This window comes from Brienomyrus brachyistius, chromosome 25, assembly GCF_023856365.1.
Source record: "Brienomyrus brachyistius isolate T26 chromosome 25, BBRACH_0.4, whole genome shotgun sequence".
NCBI classification, from domain to species: Eukaryota; Metazoa; Chordata; class Actinopteri; order Osteoglossiformes; family Mormyridae; genus Brienomyrus; species Brienomyrus brachyistius.
In genome coordinates, this window is record NC_064557.1 from 4,185,988 (window position 1) to 4,209,937 (window position 23,950).

At 49.5% G+C, this 23,950-nt stretch overlaps 2 protein-coding genes across 3 annotated transcripts; one reads left to right on the top strand and one right to left on the bottom strand.

Annotated features, from left to right (window-relative positions):
• Nucleotides 1-1,537: 1,537 nt before the first annotated feature.
• adra1d (adrenoceptor alpha 1D) lies at nucleotides 1,538-13,467 on the top strand. 2 transcript variants are annotated; one of them, XM_048995512.1, is made up of 3 exons: nucleotides 1,538-2,451; nucleotides 2,698-2,972; nucleotides 11,833-13,467. In XM_048995512.1, exons 1-3 carry the CDS (start codon nucleotides 2,021-2,023, stop codon nucleotides 12,399-12,401), a joined length of 1,275 nt encoding a protein of 424 aa, XP_048851469.1. In that variant the 5' UTR covers nucleotides 1,538-2,020; the 3' UTR covers nucleotides 12,402-13,467. The 2 variants fall into 2 exon arrangements, with proteins under 2 accessions (XP_048851469.1, XP_048851468.1); XM_048995511.1 differs by having other exon boundaries at nucleotides 1,538-2,972.
• A 1,398-nt stretch (nucleotides 13,468-14,865) lies between these two features.
• On the bottom strand, nucleotides 14,866-23,732 carry LOC125720296 (5-hydroxytryptamine receptor 4). Its single transcript, XM_048995514.1, has 2 exons — nucleotides 23,661-23,732; nucleotides 14,866-16,206 (listed from the first exon to the last, which is right to left on the bottom strand). The coding sequence occupies exon 2, from the start codon at nucleotides 16,199-16,201 to the stop codon at nucleotides 15,140-15,142; it is 1,062 nt and encodes a 353-aa protein (XP_048851471.1). The 5' UTR covers nucleotides 16,202-16,206; nucleotides 23,661-23,732; the 3' UTR covers nucleotides 14,866-15,139.
• Between the last annotated feature and the right edge of the window lie 218 nt (nucleotides 23,733-23,950).

The window sequence follows — 23,950 nt, forward strand, 5'->3', positions numbered from 1 at the left end:
CGGTTCATTCCAGCGAACTGCGGCACATTTGCAGGTGAACAGCGTGTCCTGGTCCTGTTTTCTCAGTCCTCATATGTGCCGTTTTGGTGAACACATGCTCCCACCCTGGTTAAAGGGGGAAAAAAAGTCTACAGCACACACCATGACACACCGTATCCTAGCGACTTACATTTTCTTATATTTTCCCAGACCTCCCGCCCACAAGTCACCACTGATTACCCTCTTAGCCTCTCGACCCGCAGCCCCAGTGGCTCATAAAGACAGGTCCCTGTAGTCAGACTTAGTGTGCGCCAGCTGCACGCCGTCAGCTAGATATTTATGCCTCAAGATCCCGTCTAAATACGGGCCGCTTGGATGCATCTGCCGCGCTCCTTCCCATTCTCTGTAGCTCGTTGTTGCTGTTGCACAGTGCTTCGATAATTCCTTATTTATCACTCTCTTAAGAATAAACCAACACGATTAAATTAACTAGTAAAAGGGCGGTTTTAAATACCTCTTAATTCGTCAAGGGTTATTCGTCAGAAGAAGTTCCAGCGTGGTAGAAAATTAAAAGGGTAAAACATTTTCTGTGGCCTGATATTACTAGTTCTACTCCTAGGACCTAGTGCCCCTTTTTCTGTGATCTCACGGACAACAGATGGACCTGCGTCGATGCTTCCCTATAGGGAGCACGAAATGGAAGCGATAAGTCTTCAAAAAGTTACTCTTAAATTCATTATATAGCCCCAAAGATTTATGGTCAATATCACGTCACAGAACTATGGAAATCTCCGGAGCCTCGCGTTTATTCAAAGCAGAAGCAAAACATAAGAATTAAGCATGCAATATTTTGAAACTCTTGAATGCAATTTTTACATACCTACTATATAATCTTGTACTTTTATATACCAGAGGCCTGACTGTTTTCTGACAGAAAATGTCTGTATTATTACGTGATGTACAGTGATATACATAATCTAGCTGGCGCTTAACATTTTCATTATGAACATTTATATTTCTGGATAGACAAATTTCTTGTAATCATGGATGAATGATGCTTTTACTTTATTCCACTGGGATCAATGACACTGGCCACGTAGCCGCAGTGAATTTAAGGATATTTCATCGGAGACTTTATCAAAATGTGTCTTTGATTTGATAAACGTGGCCCTGAATGCTCCATTAAGAACACTTGAACCTTCTGTTTATCAAAATTTTCATGAAATAACCCCTTTGATCTTAAAAATCTGCTTACAACATGGAGAGATTCCAAAAAGAACAAAATCCCTCAAAGCACATATAAAAACTGTTAATTTCCAGAGCGCACTATATCTATTCTGTTTATTTAAGACAGTTGATACATAATGTTCAAATAAAACCGAGGGACACACGACAGGTAAACCCAAAACACACTGTTCTGATGTAAGGCAGGAGAACGGGGGAATAAACCGGGGAGGGAGCGACCCCTTGTGGCAATCTGGGGAGCTGCGATTTAGAAGTCGACGCGTCACCGGTTCCCTAGTTGCTTGGTAGGAGGAGACCTCGAGCAGCCAGAGCGCAATCGGTGGCTCAGCAAATTGGTTGGGACTTTTCTTGCTATGCATGATTCTTTTAGACCATCGGCACACCTGACAATGTCGCACACGGGAACTTTACATAAAGCAACACACCTAGAGAATTAGAAGCCAGGGTGCTACCTTACACGACGAAAATAATTCCGTAAAATTTAAAAATGAATTTAGAAAAACACGTCCATATGTTTAAGTACTTTATTTATTTTTTAGATTCAGGTGTATGTGCGCTTTGCATAACGGAATAAAAGTTTTTTTTTCTTCAATTTTTAACATTAGAAATGGACGGTTTTGGTGACTTTGGGTCCAGCGGTATGGTGCAGCGCAGCATCTTGCACCACGAAATACGGTGCGTACATATCCGTTTCATGCCCACATGCTAGACAGCATGTCTGTGGCATGTTGTGAATGGCTACACGTCTTTGGTCGCAGAGTAGCTCATCTAAAAGTTTTCTACATGGAGTTTTAAAATGACCAGTCCTAATCCGATGAACGAGAGCTATGGTGGGATCTACACGAGGAACGCCGTTAATCTCTCTTTCTTGGACCAACTTTTCGCGAACATCAGCAACACGACCTGCACCAACCTTGCACTTCATACTGAGTTCATCGCCGTCGGAGTCTTCCTCTCCGTCTTTATTTTGATTGCCATCGTGGGGAACATTCTGGTCATATTGTCCGTGGTCTGCAACAGGCATTTGCAGACCGTGACCAACTTCTTTATTGTAAACCTGGCCATAGCCGATCTGCTTCTGAGCACAATCGTACTGCCGTTTTCGGCGTCTTTAGAAGTGCTTGGCTGTTGGGTATTCGGTAGGGTGTTTTGCAACATCTGGGCAGCTGTGGACGTGCTTTGCTGCACCGCCTCAATCATGAGCCTCTGCATCATCTCCATAGACAGGTACATCGGAGTGAAGTACTGTTTAAAGTATCCCACCATCATGACGGAGAAAAGAGCCGGGGTCATTCTAGTGGTGGTCTGGCTATCCTCCATGGTGATCTCAATCGGGCCACTTCTAGGGTGGAAAGAACCGCCGCCTCTGGACGACAGCATCTGCAGCATCACCGAGGAGCCTGGCTACGCTCTCTTCTCCTCGCTGTTTTCATTCTACCTCCCGCTCATGGTCATCCTGGTGATGTATTTCAGGGTGTACGTGGTGGCCAGGAGGACTACCAAGAATCTCGAAGCGGGGGTCAAGCGGGAGGGAAACAAGTCAATGGAAGTGGTGCTGCGTATCCACTGCCGGAGCGTCCTGGAGGAGTCGGCGGCGAGCGCGAAGAGCAAGAACCACCCGTTTCGGAGCTCTCTCTCGGTGCGCCTGATGAAATTCTCCCGAGAAAAAAAGGCTGCCAAGACGCTGGCCATCGTGGTCGGAGTGTTCATCCTCTGCTGGTTACCCTTCTTCTTCGTTTTGCCTCTGGGTATGTAACACTTGGTTTTGAGTGTGTGTTCGCGCTGGAGTGTGTGCGTAATTTGGATAGGTAGCCCCTAAGAGAATGGTTTAATTTGAACTCCTACAATGCGTCCAAGGTACATTTGTTTAAATAGTAGTATTTCTGTGAAAATATTTATTAAACCATCGTGTATCTACTAAAGTAATTACCCTGGTGATAATTAAATTACCCCTTGAACCCCCTCTAAGCTCATATACATTGAAAGACACTCGAGTTTTTCATCCGTATTTATGCATAAAATAGAGCCCCCATCCTCTTAGAAATCAGGTAAAGAAACTCACCTTCTTCACCTGTTCCTGTTTTCAAGAAGGACTGGTTTTAATTTTGCATCGCTGGTGCGCATTACAAAAATGTAAATTTGTTCCACGGTGTGTCATCGGGAAAATAATCAACTTTTTTGAAATTCAAAATGTTGAAATTAATGGCATTAATATTGCACGGAATTCTTTTGAAAATTATTTTACATTGGTCGAAATAATTGAAACTTAATAAATTAAACAAAACATCCGCTGTTGTCATTATTATTATTATTATTATTATTATTATTATTATTATTGTTGTTGTTGTTGTCATCGTCGTCGTCGTCTTTAACGCTGCTGAGAATAAAAGTAGTAGCGGTAGTAATAAAAGTAGGTTATATTAACAAAAAAGGACCTTTGTGAGTAATATATGACTTGCACTTAATATTTAACATTGTAAAACTTGTTTCACCCCTAATTTCAGTAAAAAAAAGATATAGATCTTCGGCTGGTGTAAAGCTATGTGCAAATGCATGAATGCATTCAAATGTATTAATCTATAATACATTTTAAAAGTATAGGCGTTTTATTTCTTATAGCTATACAATAAATTTAATACGGTTAAAAAGTAAGCCTGTTTTCCGTGTGCTTCTGATATACATCACGGAAACCACCATGAAAGATGTTTAATAGTTAATAGAATGGTGTCTTTCTACCAATAAACCTAGTTAATTAAAGGAAAACGCACGACGAAAACGCGTAGTGGTAAATAAATCAGGCAGTACGGATTTATTGTCAAAATAATTCACGCCGGTCTTCCATGATTAAATTACGATTTCTGTTTTTAGTTAAACTGACTCTCACGGCAAAGATTTATTTACTTTCGCGCTCTAAATTTCCTGGATGCAGAATAAAGACGGGTTTTATTGTGGATCCTTTGAAGCGCCCTGGTTAACTATGCTCTTATCTGCGAGGCTGAGCGGGTGATTGACTGCTGTGCGCTGCCCGATTCCCTGCTTGGGAATGTCTGTTGCACCGAAATAGTATCGCGTTAAAAAGAGGAATGCAACCCTAGAACGTTAAATAGGGTACACACATATTTGGTGAAACGTGTCCAATTAATCACTCAGATTGATAACAGCCTTATCGTACATAGGAGTGTATACAACACCCTTATCTTTTAGCATGGGAAACACGGGATGGAGAAGCCGTGTGTAACCTCGTTTAAAGTACAGCCGTGTCTGTTGAGCTTAATGGGCACGTTGCACGCAAGGGGGATGGTACTGGTGAGGCCCAAACCCTAATGCTAATTACATGTATTTGGAGCCACGATGTGTTTATCTGTTCCAATTACAGTGCTAATTACCTCACAGGCATGCCAGCGCAGGTTCTCTCACCAGCTGCAGGATGCAATTTCACACTAGAAGTTCTCATTTTCCCCTGAGGTCCTCTGGGACTCCGGCTTGTGGCGTTGCCAGCACTCGCAGCGATTCGGCCGGCAACGTTGGGGATTTAGCGGGTTAAACCGCAAACGCGGGAACCCAGAGGAGAGCAAAACTCTCCACGTCCATCATGCTTCTCATGGGCTACTGTGGCTACCTGTTCCCATTACAGACCTCTCTGTCCTGCTTCCCAGTCAGGGGTTATTTACGTCAAGAGCGACTGACAGGGCCCACTCAGCGAAGATGAAGGACAGGCACTTATAAGCCTGCGGTTTTAGTTTTCTGCCTCTTGGCATCAACGGGAGTCCAAAGCAAACATCAACTGCTTCTGTTGTTGAGACAGATTCATTAAATAGATGGTCGGGCTCCAAGGTTGGGGTGGATGCACTACAATCTATATCTGATTAATTTCTATGTGGGTTTTCAGTGCAGCACATGAGTGTGTGTATCACAAAGCGTAGAACCTCAACTGAGCTCAAGAAGCTAATTATCTAATGTGATCCAAACTGACCGGGTTTGCGACTAAATGCCCTTCCAGCCCGTTAGGCCCCCAAATGTAGAGGAAAGTTCCTCTAAATGGCGTTTCCTGGCACACTGGAAGTCGTCCACTGTCTACAATCATCAGGAAGCAGCATTAACATTCAGGAAAACCCGCAGGAAATATCGTTTGAAGGTATTTATGATTTGTGGAAGCTGCGCTTAACCCTAACCTACTTAATTTCAGAATAAATATATCATGTTATATTATTATGCAAGAAAAACAGTGTTTTGCATAATGAAGAAATGAAGATGTAGACTCTAGAACTGAGACGTGACATTTATACGTTTCCTTGAGCATTACAACAGATCATTGTGACAAACCTGGCCCACTATTAATCCCAAACAGAAGGAGACATATATTTAATTTCCCGAGGCAGGAGTTCAATACAACATCCTCTTTGCAACTGGCTTTTATCGTGTCAGAATTAATCTATGTATAAGGGGTCCATTAATGTGAATAAGAGCCACTGCGATTACGACGACCTCATCGACTGATGAAGGTCACTCCAACCACGACGTCGTTATTCAACAAGGCCGGCTGTAACGCATTATATTACAACGCGTTTGTAAAGATCTCTCACCATCCACTCCCTCGCGTTTACTTACGTAATGTATGTCTGGAGTAGAGAAAGAAAACGTTAGCGTCGCTAAAAGGTACATTATGCGTTTTCATATTGGGCCTGACCCATTCATGTAACACACTGAAATGTGGTTTATTAGGGTCTTGTAAGTGAAGGGAGGAAGGTCAGGGTGGCTGCAGGTCAGACCTTCCGACCAGTAAATCAGATTGAAAAAATTAATAGCGGCTCTGAGTAAATAAACTCACTTTCAGTCTCTTCCACCAGGCTCTGGCTTGACTTTTACTGTGTGTGTGTTGGGGGTGTGTGGGGGTGTGTGGGGGTAGAGATAACATCTTCTGGCAGGACTTAGTTGTCTGGGTTTCTGACCCCATAACACGCTCCGCTTGCCTAATGAAGACTTTGGGGCGTTGCCGATAGCGATGCCATTTTCCCACTCCGATGCTTTTCGACCAACTCGGGATAAAGATGGCACCATTCCACACGCACCGTATGCTGGGTGATGGGGGGGGCATTGTAATGCTGAGCTGGACAGCCCCATTACATCTTATCAGGCTAATATTTCCCTCATTCTCTTGAACCGGCAACCTACCAGTTCAATTTAAGTCCCCTGGGAGGACAAAAGTACAGCACGCAGTTAAGGCTTCACTGAGTATCAAAGCAGACAAGTCACAGGTGACTCAGACAAGGGACTTTAACACTGCTGCTACAAGCACTTAACCACTGAGGTTTTAGCATTTGGGACAGCCCTGTTCCTGTCACGGTGTCCCATGTCGCGCACAGACTCTTCCCAGTGCATGCTGGGACATTCACTCACCCTGCAATATCCCACCCACTGACTCTTATATATAAAACAAAAAACCTGGCAGCTGTCAAAAATATTTCAGTGAGAAGCTTTTTTTTTTTAAATTATTATTATTATTATTATTTGGACTTATTCGGCTGAATAATTCAGTTTAAATTAAATTAAGAGCAAACTGTCAGAGGGCTGAATCACATGCAGCTTGAAAGCATCACCATGTAGTGCCTGAGAGTGAAAATGTGCGAAATGATGGTGTTCTCTGCATGACAATTAGTCTGGGAATCGGTTCGTCCGCAGTGCGGTAATGGAGGTTCCAGGGGTTAGCGTTAACAGTGAGGTTAACAGAAGGCAGTTTGACTGATGTTTCAGTTCCACTCCACCCACCCCCCCCCCCCCCCCCCCCCCCCGACATTGGCTATCGTGACATCTCCCCAAAATGGTGTTTCCTGTCTGCCGTCAGGTTTGGCTTCACCGAGTCGGGAAAGAGATTGACACTCTGGAGATAAGGAAAAATGAAACCTAGGTGAAAGTTGCAGTGGGCATGGATCTTCACCAGTTTTCCGCGGTCTCCGCGGCGACAGATAAATCGCTTAATAAACATCTGACATGTGCAGTGCACACTCTCGCTCCTCACAAGTTCAACCTCATCGGATGCAGTTTTCGCCTCTTTTTCCCCCCGATTCCAAATCCAGGGTGTCACTCCCTCCCATCTCTCATACCAATCTGCAGACATGACCCAAAATCAAAAAACAAGCAAATAAAGTGGATTGTAGGGCGCCATGGTGGCACAGCGCCCTGCGCTGCCTGGGACAGGTTCCAAGCCACCGTGACCCTGATCAGGGCAAGAGCTGGGCGGTGGATGGATGGACGCATGGGTGCAAGCTAAATAAAATGTTTGGTCAACCTCTCGTTCATGGCAGACTTAAGTTTATCCATTATCCAGAGGAAGTTCCTATTTTAATAAAGTAAAACAGGCAACTCTGGAGACTAAATATTTAAAATAGCAGCTGAATTGTGTATTTTGTTTTAAAATGAGCTCATAAGGTTTATCCCATGCCATAGCAGCACTGTAATGTATGCCTGTGACACATTAATTGGTTTTATGGTAAACTGAGCTCAGTTCTTGCGAAGAAAATCATCAGTATACTATAGTATATAAGTATACTAAATTTATCTTAATATTAATGCCATTTTAGAGACATTTTTTCCTCTAGGAACAGGATGATTCACCTAGAGAAATGTGTTGAAGGTGATAGGATCTGTTCATGTGTAGTTAGTCAGGAAACCGGGGATCATAGAACACAGACGACCCTGCGCTCTTTTTGTTAGCCGAAATGAAAAGCTCGACGGCCATGTCCGATTCATTCTGGATTCATTTTCCCAAGTCAGTGAGAATGTCAGTGATTTCTGGAACGGGATCGGAATGGAGTGCTTGCCAAGGCAAATAATTAGCGAAGGAAAATTGAGTTTGATGTTATCTTTTATTTTTAATTAGCCAAACATCTCGGCTATTGCAAATATTTAGGCTTTGTATTTACTGGGAATTCTTTGGCACAGTGAGCTGAATAAATCTGTCCCTTTCTCAGATAAAAAAACAAAACAAAACGTCGCAGGCTTTTTATAGTCTTAAAAATATTAGCCTTAACTTCAGGTTGGTTTGGCCAGAGAAAATTATGAAGTCACAGAGCCCCTTGTGCTGAAGTGACATAGGGTATTAGAGTTGGGGGTGATGTAAGGGTTCAGGCTCCAGTCTTACGACAGGAAAAGTCTCAACACCGAACTTAAATACAAATTACATTGAAATATATATCTTGCTGCTTGTGAGATAAATGAATCTGCTGAGATTTTGTTATTCTATAGCATAATTTATACATTTGTACACTTATATCTGTCTTCTATAACAGCTACCCATATAGTAGGGGTACTGGGGGGGGGGCTGTACCAATCAAAGTCCACAGGGAGATTTAGGCAAGCCTCCTTGCTGGCGCCCCCTGTCAGAGAAAGTGAAATTGGCTCGTTATGACGATGACATCCTAGGTGCCCACTTATGTAAGACGACACTTTGAGCTGCTTCAGGTGTTACAAACTGCTTTAAAACTGAAAGGTTCCTGTACTTGGTTAAATAGTTCAGTTCTTCTTGTGCTTTGACTGGTTTGTTTCCTTGATTGAAAGACTCATTCGGCTGTTTCACATTAACATTTGTGACAGCTGCATGATTATAGGAGACTGACCAATCAACACGCAGCGAGAACCCTATGCCTTTGTCGTCTAATTGGTTGACCGGCACTGGAGAAGAGTTGGATGGAAACTGTAGTGTGCCATGGAAAGCTGCACCAAACAGGGAGAGGATGTCGACTCAGCTGCACATTTATGCGATTTTAATCCTCTGTACATGTACATCCCCTTGGACACCGTATAGAAATATAAATCATTCAGGGTTTGCCAACGCCAGCCCAGTAGGGCCTTCATATCAGCACTATTTTGTTCCAGCTGGATGCCTAATTAGCCCAATCTGGCCTCTGCTTCCCTAATGGGCCTAATTAAGCTCGTCTCCCTCCAATAACGAGCTTGTTAAACAAGCCATGGGAGCCGTGTGGCCCAAGATGGGGCCAGGGGTCGCCCGTACGGCTGACTGGGGGCGCCCAAGACAAGATGGCGCGGAGAAGAGCTTATCAGTCACATGTCTCTGCTCCGGTGTCGGCCTGCATTAATTTAGCGGGACTGGCTAATTGAGCAGTTTGTCGCGTTAAATGAGTATCCATCTGTACAAGGTGCACTGTTTAGCTGTAGCACTGTGTATTCAGAAAAGGTTCACAGTGCCAGTGGTAGAAGGGATGGCAGAAGGCGGTAAATAAGAACTTGGCCTGATCTCCTGACCTTCTCCAGCAGGCATCTAACACACCCGCGGAGTGGGGCTCTGCTATGGGCGCAGTGTTCGGTCAAACCCGCAGGCTGGAAGCTCCAGCTGACGAGCTGGGAACCGGGGAATGGGGGGAGCATGGATACCCCGGCAGTTTCAGGGGGCCTAGATTCGTAGTGGCCCCTGAGTACAAAAAATTATAATTAATACACTTGGGGAAAATTATACATCGCCCCCCCTAGTACATTCAATATACTGCTGGGGACTCGTATTTTTTTCAGTGGCAATCTGAGTGGGGGGATCCAAGGCGACATTTTGTCAGGGGGTCCCGAATTTGTAGCTACACCCGCTGGCCGCGAATCTTGACTTTCGATCGTTCGGCTGACGTGTGAAAGCGGGAACAGCTTGGAAAGACTCTGGCTTTCACGCCCTAGGTGTCGTTTCCCTCACAAGTACGCGGCGCCGGAACCTGCCAAAGGCCTACAGTCCACTCGCTCCGCACTTATGGAGCATATTCTCAGGCTTCGCTTCCGTGTACATGTATGACAACGCCGGTTGGTCTAACAAGCGATACAGAACCGGCGTTGGTTTTCGGTCATTATTTAAATGGCAGATAAAAGAAGCTCTCGAGATTTCCACCTGGTCTTGGGCCAGTATTGTTCCCAAGTACAGGGGTCACGCAGAAGCGTACGATTTTACAACATAACAATTCTGGCTGTCGGCAGCCGTCTGCATGACCGAAATAACAAAAGAATGATAAGGCATTCATCCTGGCTATGCTTGCATCACCCAGCGGAGCTAAACGAGCCGGCACCAGCCAATCGATCTCAGGCCGGAGCTGTGAAATACGGGAAAACCTCGGCCTTTCAATAATAAAAGCCCCCCCCCCCCCCCCCCCCCCCCACTGTTGTCAAACCTTTATGGAGAAAAGGTGGGTTTTCTTAAGTTCAGTTCACAAGTGAGCCTTTATTCTGCTGGAAGGTGAGCGGGGGCGATGGGCTGGAGTTGCCACGGCAACCGCGGCACGTGACCCAGTCGCCGAACCGCCGGCCGCGCGCGTAACGCACGTCATGATTCATCGCTGATGTCACGATGGCTATATATGGAGAATTTCCTGGGCTGTGAGTCCACATAACTGCTTGCCCATTTGCCGCTGGATTTGCCAGCATTTGACAGCCACAGCCTACAGGTGCCTTGACCTAAAAACTTGCCCCCACGCTGTGCCCCCAGCTACTTCCTGTCCTCGAGTGGTGGGGGGGGCGGGGGATGCTGCTCCTGAGATGAAAGCCATCTAGAAATTGGATCTAGGGGCAGGTTTCTGATAAAGTGTCCCCCTCCCTCCCACAGACGACACACATGCTGTGTTTTATATGAGCATCGAAGAAAATGTCTCTCCCCCCACCATTTACCATGCAAAAGCCCCTTCGACAGGTCTTTCTGTATTTTACAGAAAATTTGCTGTTTGTTATGCATTATGGGTTGTGTAGGATAGAAAGTCCTAAGTGGCACTGATGTCAGAGGCAACAGGAAAATCACATTAAGACATGCATGTGAGACAGACCCTGAGAGGCGCCAACGTCATAAACATCATCTGGGTCCTGTCAGGGAAGGCGGTCCAGCATGGCCATCAGTCACCTCGCATCCAGCATGCAGAGGAGCGGCCTCTCTGGGCTACTTCTGAGGCTATATAATTGGACTTGGTTTTTAAAAAGCTCCACTAATCACTGACCCAAAAAAAAACTCTTTCCTGCTTAATGATCCTCCCCCACCCCAAAAAGCATATTGTCCTGGTGAGGAATTGTACCTAAACAATGTGCACAATTACAGGGTAATTATGGAATCCAGCTCATGCAGACATAAATCTTGGGGTCTAATTATGCTCAATCGTGTTGTAGCCTTGGGCAACAACACATCTCCTACCGGCTTTCTTTTAAATGCTTTCTCATTCTATTTTTTACCTGCCTCACCGGTAATAGACTGTTTCGGAGATGAGTGTCACTTGGTGGTATCTGAAGGTTAGACGATGACAGCTGTCCCAAGCCTGAAAGGAAGAACACCGCCCCCCCCATGGTGAAGGCATTCAGATCTAAGTGATGCCAGAGGGCCACACACCCACAGAAGAGTTAGAAATAGATTAGGCAAATGCGTCTCCTTTGAAGTAAGTCATAATAAAGGAGGAGGAATGAAGGAGACACTTATATTTGTGTCTTTGTTGGTATGCATGTAAGTTTAGGCAACTTACCATCCAAATGTTTAGTGAACTATAATACCAACTACAAAACTAGCACCCCCCCCCAGTTAGGTAGAAGAACTTGACCCATGGCACAGTCGAGTAACATTCCCTCTCTGTCCACCATTCCTTCCAGGATCTTTCTTCCCAGCCCTGAAACCCTCCGAGATGGTCTTCAAGGTGATCTTCTGGCTAGGTTACTTCAACAGCTGCATCAACCCTATAATCTATCCGTGCTCCAGCAAGGAGTTCCAGAGGGCCTTCACACGCCTCCTCCGCTGCCAGTGCCACCGGCGGAAGAGGGTCCTAAGGAGGTTCTACGACCAGCGGTGGCGCACGGCCGTGAGGGGTTCGGGGCCAAGCCCGGGTCAGGGGTCCGGGCGGGACGGCTGCGGGGACTACAGGACTGCTTTCTCGCTCCATGGCTCCTGCAGCGGTTCGCTCCTGTGCAAGGGCGGGACCTTCCGCCTGAAGGCCTGGAACCTCTTCCCTCCACTGCAGAAGTCCTCCTTCCAGCTCAAAGAAAAAATGAACAGGCTCTCCAACCGGATCAGGAATGGCCCGGGCAAGGGAGCCACGCCCGGTTTGGGCAGGGCGGAGATCGACACCGTCTCCATGGCGATATATAACGACTGCTCAGAACAGTGCACCTACCAGATGTACGAGCTGGGCGAGTGCTACAGCCTCAAGGAGACGGACATCTAGAATGATCCAGACCGCTGCCTCGTGAATGATGAGCCGAGAGACGAGGGGACGCACACAGGCAAACGCACAGATGCACTGTACACAAAGCCTTTCCCAGAACATTTCACCATGTTTAGAGATTCTTAAGTATAATGTTGTACATCTTTATTTGCGATCGACCCGATTCTGTTGAAAGTGGACGAACTGCAGTTTGTAGACTCTTCCTCTTCATGGTATGTAGACCATCTGCAGTGTCCCATACAGGATCAATGGTCCTGCATCTACTCTCTCTGCCAGTGTACATTTCCCGCCTTGGTTTCTAACAAACGTGTACTCAGAGAATGTCTTTTCGATCAATCAAAAAAAAACAAAAAAACATTGTTAATAAATATCAAACGGGTTGTGAAATTGTAAGTACAGGTGCTGGATATTTTTAAGGCAACTTTGCTATAGTTCAGACACAACAGGTCTGTTTAATCCATATTTCTGTGAAGCAGCTCAGTCGGAGTAATTTCCTTTTTAACTGTTGGATTTTACCGAAATCAGATACTACCTAGAAGAATGAGGAGATAAGAACCCGGCAGCTCCCTGCCTGCTTAGGCATTTGGCAAAGTCACTTGTATGACAATCGAAAATGGGCTTTACAAAAAAAAATTAAAAAATCAATTTCACTTTTTCCTGCTGCCCATTAGACTTGGCTTTGACTTTATGGCTCATGGTATTTTGCTGAGTTTTCAGTCTTTACCTCTGGGATTCTTATCTACTTAAAGAAAAGCTGAATCTATCGATTGGGAGACAGTGCGTCAGTGTAATAGTATTGAGAGAACTGCTGTGTGAGCCCCAGCGATCCCTCTTCTGCCAGACGCACTGGAGGAAGCATACTGCATTACCTCCCCTCCCCAGCAGATGGCAGTGTTATGTTTGTCGTTTTTTTTCTTTTTTTTTTTCTTCTCTGATTCCAAAAACAAATGTGTAGTACACCCCTCCGCCCCCCCTTCCTGACTTTTCAAAGCCCCTTGCTTCGCTCATACCCTCTGGGAGCCTCGCAGGCTGGTGAATATGCTAGCTAAATAAAACATCAAAGGAAGATGGTTGAGAGTGTTTGCTGTGATCGGTACGCACATTCCGAGCATAAGGCAGAGACGCACCAAGCAGCGGACATCCAGAAATCAGGAGAAAATTTCCCCTGGATCCGACAGTAAACATGTAAATGAGGGAATCGGACTCAGATTCCTGGGGTGTGGTGATTGTGTGTGTGTGTGTTACACACTGAATCACAGAGTACAAGAGGTGCCATTTCTTATTGCGAGAAAGAACGGAGAAGGGTTTTGTGAGGTCACACGGAAATCACAGGCACCCAGAATGACTCATGACTAAATCCGATGGGAATACATTGACCGCTCATTCATTCCGTTCATCATGGAACGCAATCCATCAGTCGGCCTGTGGCTCTGGGACTTCTGTCTGGCTTTCGCACATATGCCCCCCCACCCACCCCCAACCCTACCCCCCAGCACCAGAAATGTCACACTGCACATTGTGAAACCCCTCAGGGAGGCCAAACCGGCTGAGAGTCCTTGGATGCCGCTCCAGCTAATCTCTGCTTTCAACGGGCCATCCTGGGTCCCTCAAATGCAGAGGGGGATTCTGGGATAGCCCAAGCTGTCACTGTAGACATCAAGGAGAGTTTGGCAGTTTCTGACATGCTGACCAAGGGCGCCCCCTAGAGGTCCACTGTACACATACCATAAACCTGCCCTTTACTTGCATACAACTGCAAGCAGCTGCAGTGTGACTCCCCTCTGTAGGAATATGTTATATATATACTATTTATCCACTTTCTATAAAAGTTCCTTTGAATGCTGCTTTCATGTCATTAAATACATCAGTTAGGCAGGTGGGAGGCTGAACTACGCTCATCTTGGTACTTGGATCATGCCCGGGAATGTGGAGTTCAAAGGGAACAACCTGGGACTCGCTCCGTTCATTTGTGCGCGAGCTGAATTATGGCTGATGAGCCAATAACTCTGCAGAGGCTTTTCTGTTCTTGCACTGAGACGGGGGAGGACTGTGAAATAAGCCGTGTTAATAAAGGAAATAAGCCGACAGTCTTCTTTTAGTGGTAGTTTCTTTGAGTAATTATACACACTGACCCACACACGCACATACACTGGGAAAGATCATAGTCTTGGGGCAGATGCTTCCTCTCTGGTGACCCCTGCTGGCAGCAGTCGCCCCTGCGTGTCACGACCCCTGTGCGCATAACCAGCCAAAGTGAGGAATTCTCACCGGACACCCAGCTCACACATCGGATTACGAACCCGTCTTTGACTCCCACGCACTGAGGCTGTACAGTTACATCTTGACCCAGAAACATCAGGAAATAAAATTTAAAAAACATTAACAAAGACGTGCCAAAGAGATGGCAGAGTTTATTTATATGTTAACACATAAAACATCCATTTGGAACGTAATCATCATGGAATACAGGCGCTCCAGTTCAATGCGGGACTTTATACCCAGAATGCGCATCACGTGTAATCTTAAGGTAGAAATTAAACCTGTACAGTTCAGTATCTTGGCCATTAGCCAACATTAATTTCATCATCGGGTGCAGAAGATCATTAAAGGGTCATTTCTTGACTACAAAAGCAGGAGGAACCGTTAAACTGTTCTGGTACCTCAGTACAAAGGCAAAGAAGCTATTAATCAGGGTAGACCTGAGAGCTGTGGTGGTTCTGGGGCTTTCAGACTGTGAGCTAGTCTACTGGTTGCTCATGTGATCGTCCCTGTTGGAGTGAGAGGTCCATGCCGGGGGGCAACCCTGGCAGGCATATCTGACAGCTCAGGATCATGACGAAGGCCCTACGGAAGGACCTGTTGAAGAAGCCGTACAGGAACGGGTTGAGGGATGAGTTGGCATAGCCCAACCACAGGAAGATGTCCCAAACCAGCCCTGCAGTCCGGTACTCAATGAACGGGTCAATGATGTTGGTGGTGAAGAAGGGCAACCAGAAGAGGAGGAAGACGCCCATGATGATGCCAAGGGTGTTGGCGGCCTTCCTCTCCCGCCGCATGGATGCCCTCTGGTGCTTTCCGGCGCCCACGCCCTGTGCGCTCACCTGGTTCTCCAGAGCGCTGATCTGCATGGCCTGTCTCCTGGCGACCCTGTAGATCTTCCAGTAGGCCACCAGCATGGAGGTCATGGGCAGGTAGAAAGCAACAAGGGAGGCCACGACGGCATACGTCGGGTTGACGAGGAAGAGACAGGAGTCGCGCGGCAACAGCGGGTCCACGGCCACCTCGTGGAGCCGCAACGTGATTGGCCCGAAGGAAATAAGCAGAGGAACCGCCCAGCAAAGCAGAAGAAGGGTGACTACCCTACCGCGAGACATCCTGGAGGAGTAAAGCAGCGGGTGGCACACAGCGTGGTAGCGGTCGAAGGCGATGCAGCTGAGGTGGAAGATGGAGGCCGAGCAGAGCATGACGTCCAGGCTGGAGTGCAGGCGGCAGAGGGCGGGCCCGAAGTACCAGCAGCCATCCACGGTGCGGACCGCGCTGCAGGGCATGACCACGAGGCCCACCATCAGGTCGGCCACCGCCAAGGACATGATGAAGGTGTTGGTGGCCGAGCGGAGGCGCCGGAAGTAGACGATGGCCAGCACCACCAACAGGTTCCCCAGCACAGTGCTGCCGATGCAGGCAAGCAGGAGGGTATAGAGCGCTAGGCGGGAAGCGGGACTCCACCGCGGCACGCAGGGCTCCAAGTCGCCAGGCAAGGAAGCGTTGGCGCCCTCTGGCCACTGGGTGGCGTTTGCCATGTCACCTGGGTAACAGCACACGACAAATAAAATCAGAAATGCACTGTCACGATCACGCCGGAGATAAGCGGCGATCGTGCGGGTAAGGAGCAGGCAGGCAAGCGGGATACGGGAAAACGGGGTTTTAATAAGGATAAGCGGGTCAGGGAACACTGGACGGCAACAGACATCAGGAAACATCAATGACGGACAAGGGAAACCGGGGAGACCAGGACTTAAATACACAGGACTAATCAAAGTAACTAGACAAAGCAGGAGACGATCAGGGAAATACACGTGGGTAATCAGGGGGCGTGGCACACACGAGGAGCGGACGAGCCGGGTATGACAGAACCCCCCCCCAAAGGGCGCGCCAAGGAAGGGGGCGACGGACGGGACGAGGCAAAACAGGACCTGAAAAACAAAACCAGAAATCAACGAGGGACAGGGAACAAGACAGACAGGCAAAACTGACACAGAGGCAGAAGCCAGGACAAGACATGACACAGGACAGGAAAGGCAGACAGACAGACAAGAAACGGGGACACGGAGGGAACAGGCGGAACAAAAGGGCCAGGAGTGAACAGAGGGAACCCAGAAGGACGAGGAGCAGAGACGGGAGGAACAAAGCAAGGGGGAGCAAAAAACGAAGGGGCAGAGACAGGCGGGACAAAGGCAGGGGCGTAGGGAGACGAGGAGGAAGGAAGGGGAGCCCGAGGGAGACCCAGCGGGCGACGGGAGGCAGCCGGAGGGGCCGCAGGCGGCCGGGAGGCCGGAGCCGGAGGGGACCTCGGAGGGGCCGAGGAGGCAGGGCGAGGGACCCGCGGAGGGGCCAGGGAGGGAGCAGGAGGGAGCACCGGGGAAGGGGACGAGGGAGCAGGAAGGGGCCAGGGCGAAGGCCCGGAGGAGGGGGGAGCCGCAGCAGGCGGCGACGTCCGGGGAAGGGCCGGAGGTAAGGGCCCCGCAGGCGACCGAGGAGCCGCCGTCGGGGAACCCCCAGGCGACCGACCAGGACCCGGAGAGGGGAGCGAGGCAGGGCGACGAGGCACCGGAGAGGGACCCGCAGGCGACAACCGACCCGGAGGGCCAGGACCCGCAGGCGCCAACCGAGCCCCAGCGCAGGCGAGGCAGGGCGAGCCAGGGGGCAGGGCGGGCGGGACCCCAGCCCTGCGTCTGTGTCCCCTCCCTTTACGGGACACAGACATGACCCCAGGTCGGGGTCGAATTCGCCGGGGTGAGAGAGACAAAGTCACTGGAGGAGAAGGGACAGGAGCTGGAGCTGCTGCAGGCGGAGGGGGCGCCTCTGGAGCGCGGTCAGGGACTAGAGCGCGGTCAGGGACTAGAGCGCGGTCAGGGACTAGAGCGCGGTCAGCTGGCCCGGGAGCCGCTGGAGCGCGGTCAGGGGGCGCCTGCCCTGGAGCTGCAGCAGGTGGCTGCAGTGGGGGCGCCTCTGCAGGAACTGGAGCGCGGTCAGGAACTGGAGCGCGGTCAGGAACTGGAGCGCGGTCAGGAACTGGAGGTGGCTGCAGTGGGGGCGCCGGCCCGGGAGCTGCAGCAGGCGGCTGCAGTGGGGGCGCCTGCCTGGGAGCTGCAGCACGGTCAGGAACTGGAGGTGGCTGCAGTGGGGGCGCCGGCCCGGGAGCTGCAGCAGGCGACTGCAGTGGGGGCGCCTGCCCGGGAGCTGCAGCACGGTCAGGAACTGGAGGTGGCTGCAGTGGGGGCGCCGGCCCGGGAGCTGCAGCAGGCGGCTGCAGAGGGGGCGCCTGCCCGGGAGCTGCAGCAGGCGGCTGCAGAGGGGGCGCCTGCCCGGGAGCTGCAGCAGGCGGCTGCAGAGGGGGCGCCTCTGCAGGAACTGGAGCGCGGTCAGGAACAGGAGGTGGCTGCAGTGGGGGCGCCGGCCCGGGAGCCGCTGGAGCGCGGTCAGGACTTGGAGCGCGGTCAGGGGGCGCCTGCCCTGGAGCTGCAGGTGGCTGCAGTGGGGGCGCCTGCCCTGGAGCTGCAGGTGGCTGCAGTGGGGGCGCCTGCCCTGGAGCTGCAGGTGGCTGCAGTGGGGGCGCCTGCCCTGGAGCTGCAGGTGGCTGCAGTGGGGGCGCCGGCAGCGAAGGCGGCTGCGCAGGCGGCGGCGGCTGCACGGGAGCGGGGTCCGCCGGCAATGGCGGCTGCACGGGAGCGGGGTCCGCCGGCAATGGCGGCTGCACGGGAGCGGGGTCCGCCGGCAGCGGCGGCTGCACGGGAGCGGGGTCCGCCGGCAGCGGCGGCTGCACGGGAGCGGGGTCAGCCGGCAGCGGCGGCTGCACGGGAGCGGGGTCAGCCGGCAGCGGCGGCTGCACGGGAGCGGGGTCTGCAGCCCTCTGGAGCAGTAGGAGCTGCCGCACGTCCTCTGCCATACTCTCCAGCTCCTCTGGGTCGGAAGCGGGAGTAAACGCCGCAAAGCTCCTCTGGAGTCGCTCCGCTAGCCCCGCTACCTCCGGACTTACTGGAGGGACCAGTTCCCCCCAGATCCTCCAGAACAACCCCTGGAGGGCAAAGAACTGGGAGGCGCAGTTCACCGGCTTCCCTAAGTGAGGCGCGGGTAGCGCCTCCGGGGTGGTTACTGCAGGGGGAGAGAGCTGTGTGTCCGTGGGCGTTGACGGAGGGAGCTCCTCGGGACAGGCAATCGCCGGTCTCCTCCTCCTTCTCCGGCGCCCAGCGGCGGCGAGAGGTGGTGCGATGTCCTGAAAAACAGGCGGTGAAAGGATCGGCTCCGGCTCCGGGTAAGGGTAGAGGAAGGGCTCCTCGTCCTCATCCTCACTGGAGAGCCAGTACTTCCACACGGGATCGGGGTAGTGTGTGGTCAGCTTCCGGGCTGGAGGTAGAGCGGGTACTTCCCTCTCATTCTCCTCCGAAGCGATCCATAGCCGGGAGAGCGAACAGGCTCCCAGGCGGATCGTCTCCTCCGGTCCTCTCCTTCTCCGGGGGCCTTTCCTTTTGTGGTCTGTCATTCTGTCACGATCGGGTACGGGTGAAGCGGCGATCGTGCGGGTAAGGAGCAGGCAGGCAAGCGGGATACGGGAAAACGGGGTTTTAATAAGGATAAGCGGGTCAGGGAACACTGGACGGCAACAGACATCAGGAAACATCAATGACGGACAAGGGAAACCGGGGAGACCAGGACTTAAATACACAGGACTAATCAAAGTAACTAGACAAAGCAGGAGACGATCAGGGAAATACACGTGGGTAATCAGGGGGCGTGGCACACACGAGGAGCGGACGAGCCGGGTATGACATGCACACTATATTTGTTTGAATTTTTCTATAATTAATTACTTCTGACCAAAAAATAAAAATAAAAGAAACGTTAATGATTTTCCTACTTTTTTTTTCTTTAGATTGTTCTATGCCCAGTGTGGCATGGTGGTGCAGTGGTTAGCACTGGGGGTGGCATGGTGGTGCAGTGGTTAGCACTGGGGGTGGCATGGTGGTGCAGTGGTTAGCAGTGTTGCCTCACACCTCTAGGACCCAGGTTCGAGTCTCCGCCTGGGTCACATGTGTGCGGAGTTTGCATGTTCTCCCCATGTTGTCGTGGGGTGTCCTCTGGGTACTCCGGTTTCCCCCCACAGTCCACAAACATGCTGAGGCTAATTGGACTTGATAAATTGCCTGTAGGTGTGCGTGTGTGAGTGAATGGTGTGTGAGTGTGCCCTGCGATGGGCTGGCCCCCCATCCTGGGTTGTTTCCTGCCTCGTGCCCCTTGCTTCCAGGATAGGCTCCGGACCCCCCGCAACCCAGTAGGATAAGCGGTTTGGAAAATGGATGGATGGATGTTCTATGCCCACCAAACTAGCAAAAATTGCTCCAGAGAGATTAATGTAGAGCATTAAAATCTGTAAACAAATCAGTATACAAAACACACAAATCATATGCAAAAATTGCAAATTCACAAACTTTTTGAATATTTTCAAACTTCTATTAGAATGAAACAATATTTGCATCTGAAGCTAACATTACTTTTAAAAAGGTTATAGAGGAGTGAGTTATGCCGACCATAATTTGTGTCGTAAATTCTCGAACATCTTGCCATCTTCCCCATATAAAATGTCCAGTCAGTATTTCTTCACTTCTTTAAATTTGTCCGAGGTCCTCCCACTCACCGATACACGAGCTGTCAGACCCGCAATGGACCCAAGCCAGTGGGTGATTTCAAAATGTCAACTTTGCAGAACAATGACTGGGAGTCCTGAGCTGATTCAGCCGGACGTCACTGGAAAAACCATCGGAGCAGAGCTCTCGGAATGACGCGTTCACCTGGAGGGCAGCAGGGTCCAAGGCTAACCCGGCTTTAACTTTCAAATGCTGAGTGGGCCACAGGATTTTCTGTGGTAGCGGGGCAGGGCGGGGGGGCTGGTCCCCTGGAGCTGGGCTTAGGCTCAGGGCACTGATTTAAAACGCATTTTAAAATAGAGACGCTTATTGCACATAATAGACTCAATGCAGGGGGCACAGAATTGCTTCCGGAAAGCTACCCCCCCCCCACACACACACACCACCCCATAGTTTCAGGCCCCCCCTCACGGCAAACATGTCATGACAATGGAGGTGTGCATCTACAGGCCAACTGACAGTCCTGCTTAATGTAGGGAAGATTTATTCTGCATCGGGAAATCTCCATGCCAGAGGGGTGGGGGCGGGAGGTATTGCAGGGGATGTATCCCAGGCTGGGGGGAGGGGCCTCTACTGGGGGGAGGGGGGGCAGCAGCTTAGCATTCTGGGTGGAGAGTGCCAGCAGCGCCGGGCCAGGAGGGAAGGTAACAGCTGGCTGTGTGCGGGGGCCCAATCACAGGGGGAAAAAGGCCCACCCCCGTGAAAATAGAATTCTAATTAGTACCGGTGGGAAGCCGTCACACTCTGCAGCATCCCCCCCCCCAAGCTCCTGTCACTCACAGGCATCCAAGCAACGCCACACCTGAGACTCGCCCGGGGGGGGGCGGGTTGGCAGGTAAGCTTCCCCAGGGATCTCATCAGCATTCAGGCCACACAGAGTCTCCAGTCCACTCCGAACACCCATATCTATCACTCCAGCCTCACTCTTGCTCATTACTGTGATTTATAAGTTTAATAGCCCCTAAGCTTAATAAACAAGAAATTCATCACAAAAAGTGCATATAAAGAATGCACATATATTCACATGCAGCCATGGAAAAAAAATTAAGAGACCACTATTTAAAAAAAAAAACATCAGCATTTTTATATCCTGGTTTAATCGTGGTTCTGCTGGCAGGAGGCGACGCTGAGCAGCAGGTTGCTTCCAGGTTCACAGTTTCTAAGACGGCAGCAAACAAGAAGAAGGTGAAGCAGGAGACACTGGGAACGACCAGAAACCAGCCAGGTAAAGAGTGGAAGCTACTTCCTAAGGCCAGAGATGACCGTTAATAATAATAATAATAATAATAACGTATCCGGGAGTTTGTTATGAATCACAGGATAACAGTAAGTGACCTTCAAAAGGAAAGGGAAACATTTAATGGAGGTGTGAAGTGCACTGCTAGGACTGTATAAAGCAAGGAAGAAGCCCTTCATTAATGAGAAACAGGGAACCAGGCTACATATATATGTATAAAAATCACAGACGCACACCCATAAATCATTGTGCGGTTGAGATTGAGAAATTGAGAAATGAACTAAACGAAAAAAATTATTGTGCTGTGGTCTGTTTTTTCCATGGCTGTATACATAAATATTGAAATAGCATGTGAATTTAGAGATCCATTTGTATGAATCTCATCTTAATGAACTGAATATGTCCGTTAACATGTCGAGTCCAACCAGACAAGTCATTCTGCCTTATTAACCACCAGTAACTCGGGTTCATCAAAATGCAAGAAATTTCATCGAAAGGTCAAACTTTCTAAACGGCAGGAAATGAGACTCGTTAATAATGCATTCGACCTCTTTAATAAATCACAGGTGAGAGGGCTGCTAACAAGACCGATCCTGGCATTTAGTCACTCCCACATCAGGCGACTAAAAGCAGGCGACCTTTGACCTGCGATCCCACAGCCGTTTCTGCCCTTCCCGAGGAAGTTTGTCCCTCTGGGATGCCGTAGAAGCTTGTAGAAGGACTCCCTCCTTACGGTGAAAAAACAGCATCTTCCTTCGCTGGCTGTTTCACTATCAATCTTACTCCAGTTAAACCAGTCCAACACCACTTAAGCACTGCATCTAACCCATTCATCCAAAGTTCATTTTAAGCAGTTTTCTTCGTGTTAAAAGATTGGCTGGTTGTACCGCTCCAAGAATGAATAGTAATGAGTAGTAATCATGTGCCAGGGGCACAGCACCATGAACGTAACATAACACACCATTGGGAATATTAATCCCTGAGAGGAGGGGGGTTCTGGCATCTCGTTTCCACTCCTGTAGGTTTATAGCGTTTTTATCATGACCCTCCCCAACCCCCACCACCACCTCTCCTACATCCCTTCACGATTATTACAAAACGCATCTCATTTTTCCAGCATCGGTCAGTATTGCAGATTCCAACCTGCACCCTAACACGCCTTCTGCCCCCAAGATGAGAACTTATTTCTGACTCCGGCCCCCCAAGGACACCCACGCACCGACACATCTCCTCTGCTCGGTCGCCACATATGAATGCTGAAGATAACAACATCCATCCATCCGAGGCACACAAGCACCCCAACACATACAGCTACACATCCCGACGACCTTCCAATGGCTTCCCATTTTGAGGAGCTTAATCACCCCTGACCCCCAATCTACCACGAAAACCTTTGCAGTGTCACCTCAAGTAGACAAAGTTCTCAAAAGGTTTTTTTTTTCTCCATTCTGGAACCCAAGTTCAGGTCTTTGCTGTTAATTTCACTCCCGTATAGGTCACCGAAGTACAGACACTTTCGGTGAATAGCTCTGAAAGTTTATTCTCCATGGGGTGAATAACATGACCACCCCCCTCCAAGATGAGCAAACAAAGCCACACACAAACCGGCCCGTCGATTTTGTTTAAATACACGCTCACACGAATATCATGCTCCAAATCTCTGCCTTCAATCTCTTCCTTCAAGTGGATCACATCGCCTTTGTCTCTCAACTCTCTCTTCTCCTCTTTACAATTTTAATAACTATTTAATAATAATAATTGAATAATAACACCAACACTGTCCTCATGCCCCTCACTTCCATTGCTCTCCATCTGCCTGCCCTCTGTACCTTCCACACACCATAACTATTTGACGTGCCATCATTGACTCCCGCCCCCAGCAACAGACCCCCCAACTTGTGAAACAAAATCCATGCAGACTTCATGCCCTGCCACAAATGTGCGACTGAGGTCAAATACAATGTGCCGGGATTCCCAATTGTATCAGTATATCCCTGGGGATTCCCCAAGCCTCCCGGTAAATCCTTCAGCATCCTCGCCTCCGTTAGCCTGTCGAGCGGGACGCTGCACGTGCCCCCCCAGGCAGAGAGTGGTACTCACAGTTTAGGGGACGACGATACCCAGCCTGGGAGGATGCATGCTGAATTTGGGAGCTGCCAGCTCTCTCCGATCCCTGTGCGACCAGAGAGAGACGTGCAAGTCCCTAATGACTGCTAAAGCAGCCCTCTTCATCAGCCCAGGGAGGGGGCTTTGTGATGCTAATTATTAACCCCCCCCCAACAAGGCCCTGTTGGCTCACTCTGGTTGTCTGGCTTATTTAGCATCAGAAAATAATTTAGCACCTGCTTGGCTGCAAGACTCGGATGTTAAAAATGTTTGTGGAGGGAGCC